Source organism: Heterodontus francisci, chromosome 13, assembly GCF_036365525.1.
Source record: "Heterodontus francisci isolate sHetFra1 chromosome 13, sHetFra1.hap1, whole genome shotgun sequence".
Lineage (NCBI taxonomy): Eukaryota > Metazoa > Chordata > Chondrichthyes > Heterodontiformes > Heterodontidae > Heterodontus > Heterodontus francisci.
This window is the reverse complement of record NC_090383.1, coordinates 92756010-92773883: the sequence shown is the minus strand read 5'-3', so window position 1 is coordinate 92773883 and position 17874 is coordinate 92756010. Positions and strand designations below refer to the sequence as shown.

Here is a 17874-nt window from a genome sequence, read left to right as displayed (position 1 = left end):
TAGACTGGGTATTGTGTAATGAGAAAGGATTAGTTAACAGTCTTGTTGTGCGGGTCCCTTGGGGAAGAGCGACCATAACATGAGAGAATTCTTCATTAAGATGGAGAGTGAGAGAGTTAGTTCCGAGACTAGGGTCCTGAATCTGAATAAAGCAAACTATGAGGGTATGAGGTGCAAGTCGGCTATGATAGATTGGGGAACGTTATTTAAAGGATTCCATCGCGGAACGGCTCCTCGGCCACAACTTCAAAGCGCCCGCGGGAGATGTGCGGCTCGTAGCGCATCTGCAGCGCAATGTCGACAAATTTCTGCTGATACTGGCGCCCGAGGCTGTCGCCCAACTCCCGGAGGACGCGGATGAGCTGTGACTCCTAGCTGCAAAGTTTTTATGAAGATATGAAACAGGTTGCAAAGCAGACCCCTGTGGGACTCCACTGGTAACATTCTCCCAGGCTGATGACAATTGATGTGCGGCAGTGGTTTTGTGCTGGGTTATGAACCATTCCCCTTTGTCATCTCCATTAGTAATCCTTCTGAGGAATCCTGTTAAACACAGCAGCAACCAACACACCAGGCACAGCGAGGTCTTCTGGGATGGTGGGAACTGATGAAATGTTTTATTACCTGCACCCCCTTCCCCCTCCCCCCTCCCAGCTCCTCCCTCGCAACCTATTCCCCCACCCCCTCCCCCCCTCGCAACCCCTTCCTAGCTCCCCCCCCGCACCATCTTCCCCCCGCACCCCCTTCCCATGCACCCCCCCACCCCCCTGCAGCCCCCTTCCCAGCTCCCCCTCGCACCCCCTTCTCTCCACCCCTCCCCCTCGCACCCCCTCCTCCCACCGGCATCCACCTATGCCTGAGCAGGGGCCCGAACGACCCCACTGCCTTGTGGGCGTCTCGGGAGAGTCCAAGGCTAAGGGAGTAAACCCTAACAGAAAATCCGGAGCGGAACCCTGTAGGCGGTCATCTGTCACCTTTGGTATGTTTCCGGCAGTTCCTGCAGCCATACTGGTGCCAAATGTCGTGCTCTGCACTCCTTTGGACTCCACCAGAAAGGCCGAGAGGGGGGTTTTGACGCTTGAGCAACGCACAACCCCCATACATTCGCCCAGGCATGCGCCATGGAGAGGTCACTCCATAGTCGCCGCACAGCGACCGAAACAACACGGAAGGCAGCAGTTACGCCATAGGGATAGGGCGCCATGGGTTGCCTTTGTCGGTGGGAGAGGTCATCGCACCTCACTGGACAGCTACCGCCCGCCTCAAACTGGGCAGCCCCCGGTCAATAAGGTTCTGTCCCGCCACAGTCCACTTGATTCAATGGGTGCTTGGAGCTCAGGGTCGTTCCCCGAAATGCGGACTGCAACACCGCACCAAACAGCACGATAAAAAAAGGAAAGATGGTACCAGCCCTTCGTTTTGCAAGCTGGACCGTCAGAATTATGTGTCCTGGCCTGTCGGAAGACCTTACACAAATCAACGATTCTCGGAAGACCGCCATCATTAAGTACGAGCTCAGCAGACTCAATGTAGACATTGCAGCACTTCAGGAGACACGACTCCCTGCGAGCGGATCAATAAGAGAGCAAGACTACACCTTCTTCTGGCAGGGTAGGGATCCTGAAGAACCAAGACAGCATGGAGTGGGCTTCGCCATCAGAAACTCTTTGCTCAGCATGATAGAGCCACCTTCAAATGGCTCACAACCCATTTTGTCCATCCGACTGCTCACCGCCTCTGGTCCAGTACACCTCCTCAGCATCTATGCTCCAACAATCTGCTCCCCACCTGAAGCTAAAGACCAGTTCTCCGAGGAACTCCATAATATCATTAGTAGCATCCCCTACATCGAACACCTGTTCCTGCTGGGGGACTTTAATGCCAGGGTTGGGGCCGACCATGACTCATGGCCCTCCTGCCTTGGGCGCTATGGCGTTGGAAGGATGAATGAGAATGGACAGAGACTGCTTGAGTTGTGTACCTATCATAACCTCTGCATCACCAACTCGTTCTTTCACAATAAACCCTGTCACCAGGTTTCTTGGAGGCACCCGAGATCACGTCGTTGGCACCAGCTGGACCTCATTGTCACAAGGCGAGCCTCTTTAAACAGCATTCAAACCACACGCAGCTTCCACAGTGCGGACTGCGACACCGACCACTCCCTGGTGTGCAGCAAGGTTAGACTCAAACCAAAGAAGCTGCATCACTCCATGCAGAAGTGCCACCCGCGCATCAACACGAGCAGAATTTCTTATCCACAGCTGTTACAAAAATTTGTAAATTCACTTGAAAAAGCCCTTCAAAACACTCCCACAGGGGATGCAGAGACCAAGTGGGCCCACATCAGAGATGCCATCTATGAGTCAGCTATGACCACCTATGGCAAACGTGTGAAGTGGAATGCAGACTGGTTTCAATCTCACATTGAAGAGCTGGAACCTGTCATAGCCGCTAAGCGCATTGCACTGCTGAACTACAAGAAAGCCCTAGGCGAGTTAACATCCGTAGCACTTAAAGCAGCCAGAAGCGCTGCACAAAGAACAGCCAGGCGCTGCTCAAATGACTACTGGCACCACCTATGCAGTCATATTCAGCTGGCCTCAGACACCGGAAACATCAGAGGAATATATGATGGCATTAAGAGAGCTTTTGGGCCAACCATTAAGAAGATCGTCCCCCTCAAATCTAAATCAGGGGACACAATCACTGACCAACGCTAGCAAATGGACCGCTGGGTTGAGCACTACCTCGAACTGTATTCCAGGGAGAATATTGTCACTGAGACTGCCCTCAATGCAGCCCAGCCTCTGCCAGTCATGGAAGAGCTGGACGTACAGCCAACAAAATCGGAACTCAGTGATGCCATTGATTCTCTAGCCAGCGGAAAAGCCCCTGGGAAGGACGGCATTACCCCTGAAATAATTAAGAGTGCTAAGCCTGCTATACTCTCAGCACTCTACGAACTGCTTTGCCTGTGCTGGGATGAGGGAGCAGTACCACAGGACATGCGCGATGCCAATATTATCACCCCCTATAAAAACAAAGGTGACCGCGGTGACTGCAACAACTACCGTGGAATCTCCCTGCTCAGCATAGTGGGGAAAGTCTTCGCTCGAGTCGCTTTAAACAGGCTCCAGAAGCTGGCCGAGCATGTCTACCCTGGGGCACAGACTTGAACGCATGTGAGAGCAGCAGGGAGAAGAAAATCCCAAACAGTGTGGGTGCGAGAACACAGCCCTGTTTCACGCCACTCAGGATAGGAAAGGGGTCTGATGAGGTGCCGCTATGCTGAATTGTGCCTTTCATATTGTCATGGAATGAGGTGATGATAGTTAGTAGCTTTGGTGGATATCCGATCTTTTCTAGTAGTCTGAAGAGACCACGTCTGTTGACGAGGTCAAAGGCTTTGGTGAGATCAGTGAAAGCAACGTAGAGGGGCATCTGTTGTTCGCGACATTTCTCCTGTATCTGACGAAGGGAGAACAGCATGTCAATGGTCGATCTCTTTGCACGAAAGCCACACTGTGCCTCAGGGTTGACGCGCTCGGCCAGCTTCTGGAGCCTGTTTAAAGCGACTTGAGCAAAGACTTTCCCCACAATGCTGATCAGGGAGATTCCACGGTAGTTGTTGCAGTCACCGCGGTCACCTTTGTTTTTATAGAGGGTGATGATATTGGCATCGCGCATGCCCTGAGGTACTGCTCCCTCGTCCCAGCACAGGCAAAGCAGTTCATGTAGTGCTGAGAGTATCGCAGGCTTGGCCCTCTTGATTATTTCAGGGGTAATGCTGTCCTTCCCAGGGGCTTTTCCGCTGGCTAGAGAATCAATGGCATCACTGAGTTCCGATTTTGTTGGCTGTACGTCCAGCTCTTCCATGACTGGCAGAGGCTGGGCTGCATTGAGGGCAGTCTCAGTGACAACGTTCTCCCTGGAGTACAGTTCTTGGTCATGCTCAACCCAGCGGTCCATTTGTTTGCGTTGGTCAGTGATTATGTCCCCTGATTTAGATTTGAGGGGGGCGATCTTCTTGATGGTTGGCCCAAAAGCTCTCTTAATGCCATCATACATTCCTCTGATGTTTCCGGTGTCTGAGGCCAGCTGAATATGACTGCATAGGTGTTGCCAGTAGTCATTTGCGCAGCGCCTGGCTGTTCTTTGTGCAGTGCTTCTGGCTGCTTTAAGTGCTACGGATGTTAAATCGCTGGGGGCTTTCTTGTCGTTCAACAGTGCAATGCACTTAGCAGCTATGACAGGTTCCAGCTCTTCAATATGAGATTGAAACCAGTCTGCATTCCTCTTCGCACGTTTGCCATAGGTGGTCAAAGCTGACTCATAGATGGCGTCTCTGATGTGGGCCCACTTGGTCTCAGCATCCCCTGTGGGAGTGTTTTGAAGGGCTTTTACAAGTGAATTTACAAATTTTTGTAACAGCTGTGGATGAGAAATTCTGCTCGTGTTGATGCGCGGGTGGCCCTTCTGCTTGGAGTGATGCAACTTCTTTGGTCTGAGTCTAACCTTGCTGCACACCAGGGAGTGGTCGGTGTCGCAGTCCGCACTGTGGAAGCTGCGTGTGATTTGAACACTGTTGAAGGAGGCTCGCCTTGTGACGATGAGGTCTAGCTGGTGCCAATGACGCGATCTTGGGTGCCTCCATGAAACCTGGTGACAGGGTTTAGTGTGAAAGAACGAGTTGGTGATGCAGAGGTTATGATAGGTACACAACTCATGCAGTCTCTGTCCATTCTCATTCATCCTTCCAATGCCATAGCGCCCAAGGCAGGAGGGCCATGAGTCATGGTCGGCCCCAACCCTGGCATTAAAGTCCCCCAGCAGGAACAGGTGTTCGGTGTTGGGGATGCTACTAATGATATTATGGAGTTCCTCGGAGAACTGGTCTTTAGCTTCAGGTGGGGAGCAGAGTGTTGGAGCATAGATGCTGAGTAGGTGTACTGGACCAGAGGCGGTGAGCAGTCGGATGGACAGTATGCGTTCCGAGCCATTTGAGGGAGGCGCTATCATGCTGAACAAGGAGTTTCTGATGGCGAAGCCCACTCCATGCTGTCTTGGTTCTTCAGGATCCCTACCCTGCCAGAAGAAGGTGTAGGTCTTGCTCTGTTACAGATCCACTCGCAGGGAGTCGTGTCTCCTGAAGTGCTGCAATGTCTGCATTGAGTCTGCTGAGCTCATGCTTAATGATGGCGGTCTTCCGACAATCGTTGATTTGTGTAAGGTGTTCCGACATGCCAGGACACATAGTTCTGACATTCCAGCTTGCAAAGTGAAGGGCTGGTACCTTCTTTCCTTTTTTCATGTTGTTTGGTGCGGTGTTGCAGTCCATTTTTCGGGCAATGACCCTGAGCTCCAAGCACCCATTGAAGCAGGTGGACTGTGGCGGGACAGAACCTTCCTGACCGGGGGCTGCCCGGTTTGAGGCGGGCAGTAGCTGTCCAGTGAGGTGCGATGACCTCTGCCACCGACAAAGGCAACCCGTGGCGCCCAATCTCTACGCCAATTGAGCTGGACTTATAACCCGTAACTGCTGCCTTCCGTGTTGTTTCAGTCGCTGTGAGGCGACTATGGAGTGACCTTTCCATGGCGCATGCCTGGGCGAATGTATGGAGGTTGAGAGTTGCCCAAGTTGCCCAAATGACGCTTGACAAATCTACTAGAATTTTTTGAAGATGTAACTAGTAGAATAGATAAGGGAGAACCAGTGGATGTGGGTGTATTTGGACTTTCAGAAAGCTTTCGATAAAGTCCCACATAAGAGATTAGCACGCAAAATTAAAGCACATGGAATTGGGGGTAAGGTACTGACATGGATAGAGAACTGGTTGGCAGACAGTAAAAAAAAAAGAGTAGGAATAAACGGGTCTTTTCCAAGTGGCAGACAGTGACTAGTGGGGTACCGCATGGATCAGTGCTAGGACCCCAGCTTTTCACAGCATATATTAATGATATAGACGAGAGAATTAAATGTAATATATCCAAGTTTGCAGATGACACAAAGCTGGGTGGGAGTGTGATCTGTGAGGAGGATGCAGAGAAGTTCCAGTGTGATTCGGACAAGTTGAGTGAGTGGGCAAATACATGGCAGATGCAGTATAATGTGGATAAATGTGAAATTATCCACTTTGGTGGCAAAAACAGAAAGGCAGGTTATTATCTGCATGGTGATAGATTGGGAAAGGGGTGGTGCAGTGAGACCTGGGTGCACTTGTGCACCAGTCGCTGAAGGTAAGCATGCAGGTGCTGCAGGCAGTTAAGAAGGCAAATGGTATGTTGGCCATCATAGCGAGAGGATTTGAGTACAGAAGTAGGGATGTCTTGCTGCAATTATACAGAGCCTTGGTGAGGCCACACCTGGAATATTGTTTGCCGTTTTGGTCTCCTTATCTAAGGAAGGATGTTCTTGCTATGGAGGGAGTGCAGCGAAGGTTCACCAGACTGATTCCTGGGATGGCAGGACTGACGTATGAAGAGAGTCAATTAGGCTTGTATTTGCTAGAGTTTAGAAGAATGAGAGGGCATCTTATATAAACAATCTCATACCATTTAAGAAATACTCTGCATTTCTGTTTTTCCAACCAAAGTGATAACTTCACATTTTTCCATATTGTATTCCATCTGCTATGTTCTTGTCCACTCACTTAGCCATTGTTTTCGATTGCGAATAGCTGGGGCCCAAGCACTGATCCTTGCGGTACCCAACTAGTCACAGCTTCCCAATCTGAGAATGACCTGTTTATTCCTACTTTTGGTTTTCTGTCTGTTAACCAATTCTCAATCCATGCAAGTATATTACCTCCAATCCCGTGTGCTCTTACTTTATTTACTAACCTCTTGTGTGGGACCTTATTGAATGCCTTCTGAAAATCCAAATGCACCACATCCACTGGTTCCCTCTTATCTATTCTGCTAGTTATATCCTCAAAAAACTCCAGCAAGTTTGTCAAACATGATTTCCCTCTCATAAATCTATGTTGACTCTACCCAATCCGACCATTATTTTCGAACTGTCCAATTATCACATCCTTTATAATAGATTCTAGCATTTCCCCTGCGATTGATGTGAGGCTAACGGGTTTTTAGTTCCCTGTTTTCTGTCTCTCTCTTCTTAAATAGTGGGGTTACATTGCTTCCTTCCAATCTGCAGGAACTCTTCCAAAATCTATAGAATTTTGGAAGATGATAACCAATGCATCCACTATCTCTGCAGCCAACTCTTTCAACACTCTGGGATGTAGATCATCAGGTCTTCTGGTCTAACACTAATTTTTGCAGAACTGTATGCCTTTCCTTTCAATTTGATACCATCCTTAATTTTCTTAGTCACAGATGGTTCACCTTCTCATAGAGTCTTTCTTTCTCAATGGTATATATTTTTGAGAATTATGAAATATCACCTTACATATTTGCCACAGCTTAATGACCATTTTACTTTTTAATCTGTTTTCCCAGTCCACGTTAGCCAACTCTATCTTCATACCTTTGTAATTTCCTTTATTTAAGTTTAAAACACTAGTTTTAGACCCAAGTTTCTCACCCTCAAACCGAATGTGAAATTAAATTATGTTATGATCACTCTTCCCTAGAGGATCTTCAAGTAAGGCTTCAAAAAAACAGGGGCTGCTCTCACACAGGGCTCTCCCTGCCCACTGCCCTCTGCTCAGCTTCTTCTTCCATCATTGAGACGAATGGCAACCACGGTTATGACAGCTGCTCGCCCTTTAAATCAGGCCCGCAGCTTCCTGTGTCCCACCTCCTTCCTGTGCCCTCTGCCACTAATTGGATGACGAATGCGACTCTGGGCCAATTAAATTGATTTTCAATTAAAATAGGAGTGCAGGTGTGTTGGCGAAGCGGTGCAGGGACCCGGAAATGAATGCAACACTGGGGTCCCGACCCTGGAATTTCCACCCAGTGTGTGGATCAGCATGTGTGTGTGTCTGTGTGTTCTTCTGGCACCTCCATTGTAGATCAGAGTTCAGATCAGTTGAAAGAAGTTTTAAATTGTTTCCTGTGGAGACTGAAAACAAGTCAGATTGTGTCTCATTTTTATTACATGTGTTTGGTCAGCATGCATCGTGAGCAAGTCTGCACTACAGTTCCCCAAACTGTAATCACTTGATCCACACTTACCTCTACAGTCACTTACTGGTCACACTTTTTTTTATTCTTTCATGGGATGTGAGCATCGCTGGCAGGCCAGCCTTTGTTGCCCATCCCTAATTGCCCTTGAACAGAGTGGCTTGCAAGGCCATTTCAGAGGCCGGTCAACCACATTGCTGTGGGTCTGGAGTCGCACGTAAGCCAGACCAGGTAAGGATGGCAGATTTCCTTCCCTAAAGGACATTAATGAACCAGATGGGTTTTTACAGCAATCGATGATAGTTTCATGGCACCATTACTGAGATTAACTTTCATTTCCGGATTTTTATTGAATTTAAATTCCACCAGCTGCCTTGGTGAAATTTAAACCCGTGTCCCCTGGGGATTAACCTGGGCCTCTGGATTACTGGCCCATTGACATTACCACTACGCCACCGTCTCCCCTTATTGTCATGAGTGTGGCATGACAAATTGAAGCAGTGGTGAAGTAATAAATGTGCAAAAGAATTTGAGAGTGTATGTGGAGTTGCATGCGTGAACAGAGGAGCAACATGTAGATGAGTGAGGTAGTGGTCTGTGTAATTGAGGGCGGGATGAGTGTGTGAGCAACTGTGTAGGAAACACTGTACGTGGCACAGCCAATGCACAGACTGGGGGTAATGAGTGGGGGGGGGAGGTTGGGCATTGGGCGAAAAGCTACAATTAAAAAAATGTCAAATCCTACTTGTACACACCCACGTCTGCTTTTAATGGAGGCAGTGTTGGGAGGGCTGAGCGTGAGACCAATCTGCTCTCAGGAAGCCAGTCAGTTGTTAAAACCTTGTAAGGAAGACTGCATGCCTCCATTTAACGATTTTTTATTTCTAACTCATGTTGGCCGGATTTCCCTGATCTTGGAAAACCGGCACGTAAAAGAAGTTAGAAGGGTTGGAACCATAAGCTAAATGCCTTTACAGCACTGCATGTGGGCCTGGAGGAACAGGAGTGCTTCCTCCAGACCAAACAAGGTTCAAATTTGCTAGGGCTCCTTGATGCCACACTCGGTCAAATGCTGCCTTGGTGTCATGGGCAGTCACTCTCACCTCACCTCTGGAATTAAGCTCTTTTATCCATGTTTGGCCCAAGGCTGTCATGAGCTCTGGAGTGGTCCTGATGTAACCCAAACTGAGCATTGGTGAGCAGCTTATTGATGTGCGAGAGCCAATTGATAGCACTGTCAATGACACCTTCCATCACTTTGCTGATGATCGAGAGTTGACTGATGGGGCGGTAACTGGCCGTATTGGATATGTCCTGCTTTTTGTGTACAGGACACACCTGGGTAATTTTCTGCATTGTCTGGTAGATGCCAGTGTTGTAGCTATACTGGAACTTCTTGGCCAGGGGCATGGCTAGTTCTGCAGCACACACCTTCAGCACTGCAGCCAGGATGTTCTGCATCCAGTGTGTTTATCCATTTTTTTGATCTCACTTGCAGTGAATCGAATTGGTAAGGACTGGCATCTGTGATGCTCGGGACTTCAGGAGGAGGCTGAGATGAATCATCCACTCAGCACCTCTGGCTGGAAATAGTTACAAATGCTTCAGCCTTGTTGCACTGATGTGCTAGGCTCCTGCATCACTGAGTAGGGGAATATTTGTGCAGCCTCCTCTTCCTGTTTGTTGTATAATTGCCCATCACTATTTATGACTGGATCTGACAGGACTGCAGAGCTTTGATCTAATCCATTGGTTGTGAGATCACTTAGCTCTCCCCTCATTGCCATCTTCACTCCCCACCATCTGTCCTCTGATCACCATCTCCACGCACCCATACCTCTCCCACTGACCACCATCACCACTGCTCCCATGATTTCTCCCACTTCACACTACTTCGCCCTGAAAGCAATCTCTCCCTACCTGCTCCTCTACTGTGTCCTTCTACTGCAGGCCTTTCCATCTGACAGGCAGACGGCCAGTCAGTCAGGCCGGCTGCAGGGCAGGAGATCTGGAGAAACTGTTTAAAAGATGTCCTGCAGTTGGAAACTGCATTAAGAAGAAAGAAAGACTTGCATTTATATAGCATTTTTCACAACCTCAGGATATCCCAAATTGAAGTCCAGTCACTGTTTTAATATAGGAAATGCAGCAGCCAATTTGTGTATGTTCAGAAAACCTGTACTTCTAGGTTTCCTGTCCATAACTTCTCCTCCTGCCGGCTCCGAATGCCCAGCCCTGTAAATAGCCAGGCCACTGTCTTCCAGTTGCTCGTTTCTCTCATTTCTTTGCTTCATCGTCCATTTTAATTTTCCCTGTTCAATTTCTTCTTGTAATCTTCCATATCTTGTTAATAACCTTTCAGTTTTATTTTGGAGTAGCCTTTTCATGATTTTTTGAACTAAATTTAGCTGATGTTTTCCACATTCCTCTGTTGGACCTTTTTAAAAAATGGAATCTGAAAAAAGATATGAAAAAAAACCTGAATCTGATTTATCAGTTTTACCTTTTCCTTAAGCTTTTTGTTGTAATTGTCTATGCCTGATGGAACATGCCAGCTGATAAGTAGAATACCTCTATATTATATATGTATATATATATCAATGGCAGATTTAGCATGCATTTTGTCTGTAACGTTTATCTGCAAGCAAATTTCTGCATCACAACAGAAATTTAAAAGGTTAATAAAGTCAATCATTTGGAATGCACAGGACAATTACCCAGGAGCAGAAAGTACCTTATTCATACAGGAGGCACAATAGGGGTGATGTTATGCCTGTGCTGCTGGTAGGGAGCCTTATCTGCCAGCAGTGCATATCAGTAATTCATGCATTTTCTGCCCATCATTTTCTGACCATTTATTGACTGTGGCAGCATGGGGTCAGAAAACTGCTGCTAATGTCTGTACCCTCGGACTGACCTTAGCTATTGCATTTTTTTTTTAAAAAGCCAGACATTTTATCCAGGGCTCTGGCCAGAAATTTGCAACAAGCCTCCAGTCTGCCAACTTCCCTCACTAAGGAACAGCTATCTTGGATTAACTTCACTCTGTGTTTACTTAACAGCAAATTAGACTTTGCACCTTAAGGAACACAGTTTCTCATTGGCAACTGAATAAATTGTACATTATGTGGTGCAATACTCCTGTCCTTAGAAAACAGCACCTTATGTTACTTATTGCGAATGTCACAGGAGAACCTTTGGTTTATTTCAAACGTTATACGTCTGTAGTGGAAATTGTGACTGCATTAACTGTCCTTGAATATAATTTTTTGAATGTCTGCCAATTTTCTTTTTCATCGTTGACAAAGTCTTTAATTCTCCCCTCATTAATTGGTTATTTTTGACTTTTCATGTACGTCAACTGTACTGCAGAAAACTTTTCTTCCTCAGATAAATTTCTTCACAATCACAAATTGTAAAAATGACTTGCACTTAAATAGCGTCTTTCATAAGCTCAGGACGTCCCAAAGTGCTTTACAGCCAATGAGGTGCTTTTGTAGTCATTGTTATAATGTAGCAGAAAGATACAGCTGCCATGACAGTTCCTCACTCACCCTATCATGTGCTCATAAATAAGAAATTGTATCATGTAATTTACACACATACAATAATTCAGGATAAGTCACAAACTTACCCAAAAATTGGCCCATAACACTTTCCAATCACCCTGACATGACCTTTCCCCCCACAAGAGCAAAAACGGGAGTGTCAAACCTATGTTCCTTCTTCCTTGCTGGCAGACTGCTAACCCCTGTCTACTCCAGGGCTTAGCTCCATTCAGCTGACATCCTAAGGTTCAATGTGAAGAATACATCCATGTGCAACATACTAAAGGTGTGTAAGTACTGACAACTCTTTCTAACCCTGCCGTCTGGTGCCACTTTGGGTTATACTATGTTCTTCCACGCACACAGTGCAGTGTTGTTACCTTTGGTACTGGAAGGGGCAACAGTTGGCAGAGACTCTTTGGTGGAACAGAGAAAGTATTGGGACAAGTGAGAGAGTAACAGAGGTAAACAGACTGATTAATGGAGACATAATCTAAACATAAGGACAAAAGCTGAGAGTAACAGTGAGAGGAGAGTAGCATGATGGGAGAGGAAAATGTACACCTGATCTTCAAAAATTCTGCAAAGTTCTTGATGTAGCTATGGTGGGTGTCTCCAACATGGACACATAACCGGCAACAACCTACAAATATTCACTGTTCTGCAGACTTCAAGTACTTCACTGAAAGTGTTAGCGGAACCATTTGAACCTCAGTCTATCACAGACCTAACATCTAAACTCAGTTGCTTCCAATCCACTGCTATATATAAAACAAACTCTCAAGATATGACTGCATGATCAATTTGAGAAACAAAGTGGTAACACGAGCAATGCACAGGCAACAAATGCAAAACATCACGTACACAATCTACCTGCAAGCAACGCCACATGAGATTTTGTTAGATTTTATTAATAAATATAAAAACAAATTACTGTAAATGCTAGAAATCTGAAATAAAAACAGAAAATGCTGGAAATACTCAGCAATATATGATGAATAAATATATAATGTGAAATTCAAACTAGAGACACATTTATTTCTTTGTTTCTTTAACATCAGAGGACACCTGCTTCTGGGTGCTATGGTGCAGTTATGTATTGCATTATTCCTGATGTAATGAGCTGCTAATCTCAGCCATCCTGTCAGAATAAGATGCTGAGTAAGGCTTTCCTCCACTGGGGGAGATGGCGAGAAAATCAAATAGTGTCTTTCTGGACTACTCATAAACCTCCTTGTGGCCTTTAACAGAGCTGCAATAACAGGTGTGGAAACTGTTTTTGCTGTTATCAGAAAACAGCATTTGATGTAGACAGAATGAGAAGAGGGTGCTTTAAATTTGTGGGTGAAATGGGGAACACAATACCTATGCAATACAAAATAAAACAAAGTGTTACTGTTAATTCTTTTGAGCTTTAATAAGTAAGATGTACAGTCCTAAAGCAGGGAAATCACATACTAAAGTTGTTTAGTGTACCTTCATCAACTTTAATGGTTGGAATTAAGCATGCAATATGTTTAGACAGCCCTAGCTGAGCAGGAAATCTGACCTTTCCTGGTCGATAACAACAGTTGGATTAAATCCAAAGACATTACTGTTCTGAAATATTTCAAATATTTTACATGTAGTATGGTAATTAGTTGTCAGGAATGTAATCACTGGAAAGAACAGGAGGAATGGATGTAGTTTTTTCCTTTCTGATCTGAGAACATATCATGGCATGTGCCAAGATGATTGTTAATGGAGTTGTAGAAGTGGTCTTCCCAGATATATTAATAATTGTCTTCTGATTGTCATGAAATTGGCTGAATTAAGATTTATTTTTAAAATTTATGTAGAGATACAGCACTGAAACAGGCCCTTCGGCCCACCGAGTCTGTGCCGACCATCAATCACCCATTTATACTAATCCTACATTAATCCCATATTCCTACCCCATCCCCACCTTTCCTCAATTCCCCTGCCACCTACCTATACCAGGGGCAATTTATAATGGCCAATTTACCTGTCAACCTGCAAGTCTTTGGCTGTGCGAGGAAATCGGAGCACCCAGGCGAAAACCCACACGGTCACAGGGAGAACTTGCAAACTCTGCACAGGCAGTACCCAGAATTGAACCCGGGTCGCTGGAGTTGTGAGGCTGCGGTGCTAACCACTGCGCCACGCTATTCCAACAAAATGTAAGGATCAAAAAAGTTCTTCCAACTGCACTTTTTTTCAAAGATGAAAAGTAAAATAAAGCAATGAACAGATAAATAGTTTTCAACTGTGTATGGGTATTTCCCAGTTTACACAGGCCAGAGTTTCAGTTGCCTATTTTTCTGCACAGGAGCATATGGACTCACCAGTTAACCATGTTGTCTGAGCCTCTTATTGTACAGTATTGCTCTTTCACCACCAATTTTAAAAATATGTTAATTTGGGAATGGGTGTAAAGCATTTAATAAAAAGATTTAATCTTTTATAAACATTATAAAGATCCAATTCTTCTTGAAAAATATAGTTTGCTTCTGGTGTGTATTCAATTCCTGTCAGAACTGTATTAACAGCACTAGAAAAATGCAGTTTCCACCTTTTGAGGGACATGGCTTGGTGTAACTGGAGCTTTTTAATCCTCACTGTGTTGAAGGTTGTTGATAGAGTTGTAGCAAATAAGTCATACAAAATGCCCTTTCCACTTTATTCTATTCCTATAACATGCTGCATGTATGACATTATTGACAAGCCTATATATATATTTTTAACATCAGGGTCATCTCTGAAATCAAGTATTGTGCAGGCTTAATTTAAGGTAAATACAGATGCTCGGTCTGTCTATCAGCATCTAGAAAGAAAAAAAAGACGTAAGTGTTTTGGCTAGAGACTGTTAGAACTCAGCCTCTTGCAGATGCTGACAGACCAGCTGTGTATTTCCAGCGTTCTCTATTGCGTTTGCACTTTCAGTCAAAAATTTGAGTTGGCATAGTGTGGAAAGATGCTGGGTAAATGAATAAACCATTTAAGTGAAACATTAAATTATGGTTATTTATAAAACATCCCTTTGGGATTGATAAAAAGCAGGGTTACACTTATGGTGACTGTCAAATTTGTTTTGGTCTGGAAGTATGCAAAAGATGTAAGGAAAATAAATTCAAGAATTATCTAAATTTGAAATCCTATGGTGATAGCTAATTTAAGCAGCAGTTTAAATATGTTGGTGCCTGTTTTAAGCTTGGCATTTCTTTGTAGTCTAGATACTGGTTGGTGCTATACCTAAACACAAAACTTTGATTATAAGACAGTCTATTTTAAACCTAATCTTTTCTAGGGAATCAATGTTCACATTTTAAACACAATAACAAAAGTATAAATTGATAGGATACACAATAGGTTTGAATCCTCTCCTTCACCTCTTATACCTGTTCCTTTGGAGTGTTCCAAATTTCCTAATCAGTCTGATTTGCAAACGTCAATGAAGAGTTTAGTGTTTCGTGAAATGGCGTCAAATCTGTGCAAACCACAGTTGGTTGGTGGTCTGCTGGCAGATTGCAAACAAATTAGGTTCAGTGGCAATGCTGGCCAATTTCTCCATGCTGGTTACAGTCCTTTGCATAAGATATATTTATGTGTTGATGTCCCTTTACATAGGGCGATATTGCCATTCTGTGTGAAGTTCTTATTCTCTTTATTCCGGTAGCTAGATTATGCACATTACAGACGTGCGAGAGTACAGCTGGTAAATGACTGTAAATTAAGCAAATTGATTTGGATGATCTGGGACAAATCTGATTTCCAGATCACCCAATCATAGTCATTATGCTGAGGGATTAAGCTTGCTTTCCGCTCAGCTCAGCCAGATGGAGATGAAAGTTGTGTATCTCTGATGACTATTAAGTGAAGGGAGTTTGGGCGATTTCCATGCACTTCCTAGTGGGTGTGAATTAACACTACAAAACATGCCCATAATTTTCTGCTAATTGGGCAGTCTCATTCAGTGAGGCTATATGGACGGCTGGTGTGATTGACGCAAATTTCACACTGGTGCTTGCTACTTGTCCTGGGGCAGTAACGTGAGAGCTTTTGCTTAAGCAAACCTAACTTTTGTTGTATTTCTAACTATGCAGTGTTTGATTTTATCTTCTCTTCTTTGGCCTCCTTGTCTCGAGAGACAATGGGTAAGCGCCTGGAGGTGGTTAATGGTTTGTGAAGCAGCTATAAAGACCAATTCTAGAGTGACAGACTCTTCCACGGGTGCTGCAGATAAAATTGGTTGTCGGGGCAGTTCCACAGTTTGTTGATTTTATCACCAGGAGGAAAAAGGGGAAGGGACTGATTCCCCACAGTCACTCCACACTTTGAAAAAGTTGCAAAATCCTCAGCGGACCTATTCCCAAAAAAATTCACCCATTCTTTTCTCATTATATATAGCAATATAGCTATATATAGTAATAGCAATATATAGCAATAAAGTGCTGAGGCACTTTAATATGTCATTTTTCTTTCTCTGTATGTGATACACATATTGTATGCTTTATGATCACTGTAGTTGAATAGGGAAGTTGCTTGTATAGTGTGTAAATATTACAAAAACATATTGTAACTATCAAACTAAAAAATGGAATTGTGTTGGAAGGTTTACTTAAAAATCTCCTTTGCATATTTTCTGTGCTATCGGAGATTTGGGCTTATGTCAACAAGCAAATTCTGGAGTCTTGATAAGAGGACTGGGAGTGGACATTCTGTCCCACTTATTTGACAGGGAAATGGTATATGATGAGAATGTTTTTTAAAAATCCTAAAAACAGGTTGGAAAAATGTTTTTTGTTTAATCACAATGAAAATGTCATTTGTGTGTCTTTTTGAAGGTGAAGCACAATGTTAGTCTAAGTAGGTGTGTGTAATACAACATTTTTGTATTGTCAGAAGGATTAACAGTTTGTTGCTAAACAGACTTGAAATGATTTACTGATAGTGTCTGTCAGGTTATATATCATGTTCGTTGTCGTGAATCACTCATGCCTTTCCTATATACAGGAAAAAAAGACCTTGTCTAATCTAATAATGTCCTTGTTATTGTACAGGTGCCGGTGCAAATGAGCCACATTAAACAATGTTGCCCTGCTTGCTCTGGCAGGATTATCTGTACTTCCTTTGAAATTCAGATGTCACTCCGTTTGCAGAGATATGTATGCACTGTTGCATCTTTCTATCAGAGCAGTGCTTAGTGCTGCCTCAAGTGTAAGACATGCACACTTCAAAAGTACCTGTTTTTCAGGGTCATTTGGCACGTGGCCTGCTCACGCTCATTCCGTGCCAGGTACTCGCCACACGCCATATTGGTGTTTGGTCCATTGCTGAGATAACAGTGATCCTCCTCCCACCAACGCCATTTCCAAGTCCTTTACATTGATGCTGTATTTGATTTTGTAACCAGTCTCTTATGATAACTTCAATCCTCAAAAAAGATTGTTGACGTGAAATTGACATTTTCATTGAATTATACTTATCTCGGTTGCACATGCTTGTCCAGTGATCGTGAGAGGGCATTGCTGGTTTTTTAGCTCTATTCCATCCTGTATTGATGAGCTGGATGCTACACCTCTGCTGTATGACATAATTCACACCTAATTTGCATATTGATTAGCTGACAGGTTGGAACTGGTTTAAAGTTGGTATTTCTCCATTCATCATAATGCATTTGTGTAAAATCCCATATTTTGGCCCGATTTGAGAAAGAAGAAATTAATTTGAGACAAATTTGAGAATTTTGAACATTTGGTCTGTCTTATGTGCCTCCATTATATTTGACTCTTGGTTTTATTTATTAATTGCAGATAGACCTGGAGCCAGAAGGAAGAGTGTATGTTGTCATCGATCTCTCAGGGTCATCAAGTGAAGGTAATGTTTCATTAAACAATTAGTCCCAGTATGACATCCACTCTGCTGTATTTGATTTAGCAACTCAAGTATCATTTAGTATTTCCTTTTCACTGTCATCATTAACTTTTCCTCTCAATGACAGTATGTTAGTTGGTTAGCACCCAGAGTACCATGACTTCCTCAAGTATCAATCAGAATAATTGTAAGATAACACACTACTCAGTCATTATTTCATGAAGGTTTAAATGTGTAAAGGTTTAAAGTGTTTTCAGCTGTTCTGATGCAATTCAGATCATTTAAAGTGAGCTGTAAGATCAATGCCTGCTTAAGATCCAACATCTTTATATTGCTTTTTTTTCCTACTCAGCATTTG

General features: G+C 44.2%; 1 protein-coding gene across 6 annotated transcripts in view; it reads left to right on the top strand.

Moving 5' to 3' along the window:
* Positions 1–17874, top strand: part of prkcea (protein kinase C, epsilon a) — a 640473-nt gene that overhangs the window by 167960 nt on the left and 454639 nt on the right. For all 6 annotated transcript variants that reach the window (XM_068045193.1, XM_068045191.1, XM_068045190.1 and 3 more), the window contains exon 2: positions 17456–17519. Coding sequence is in view for 4 of the 6 variants with exons in the window: in XM_068045191.1 (XP_067901292.1) it covers positions 17456–17519 (64 nt within the window). In the remaining 2 variants the exon portion in view is untranslated. The remainder of the gene's footprint in view (positions 1–17455; positions 17520–17874) is intronic.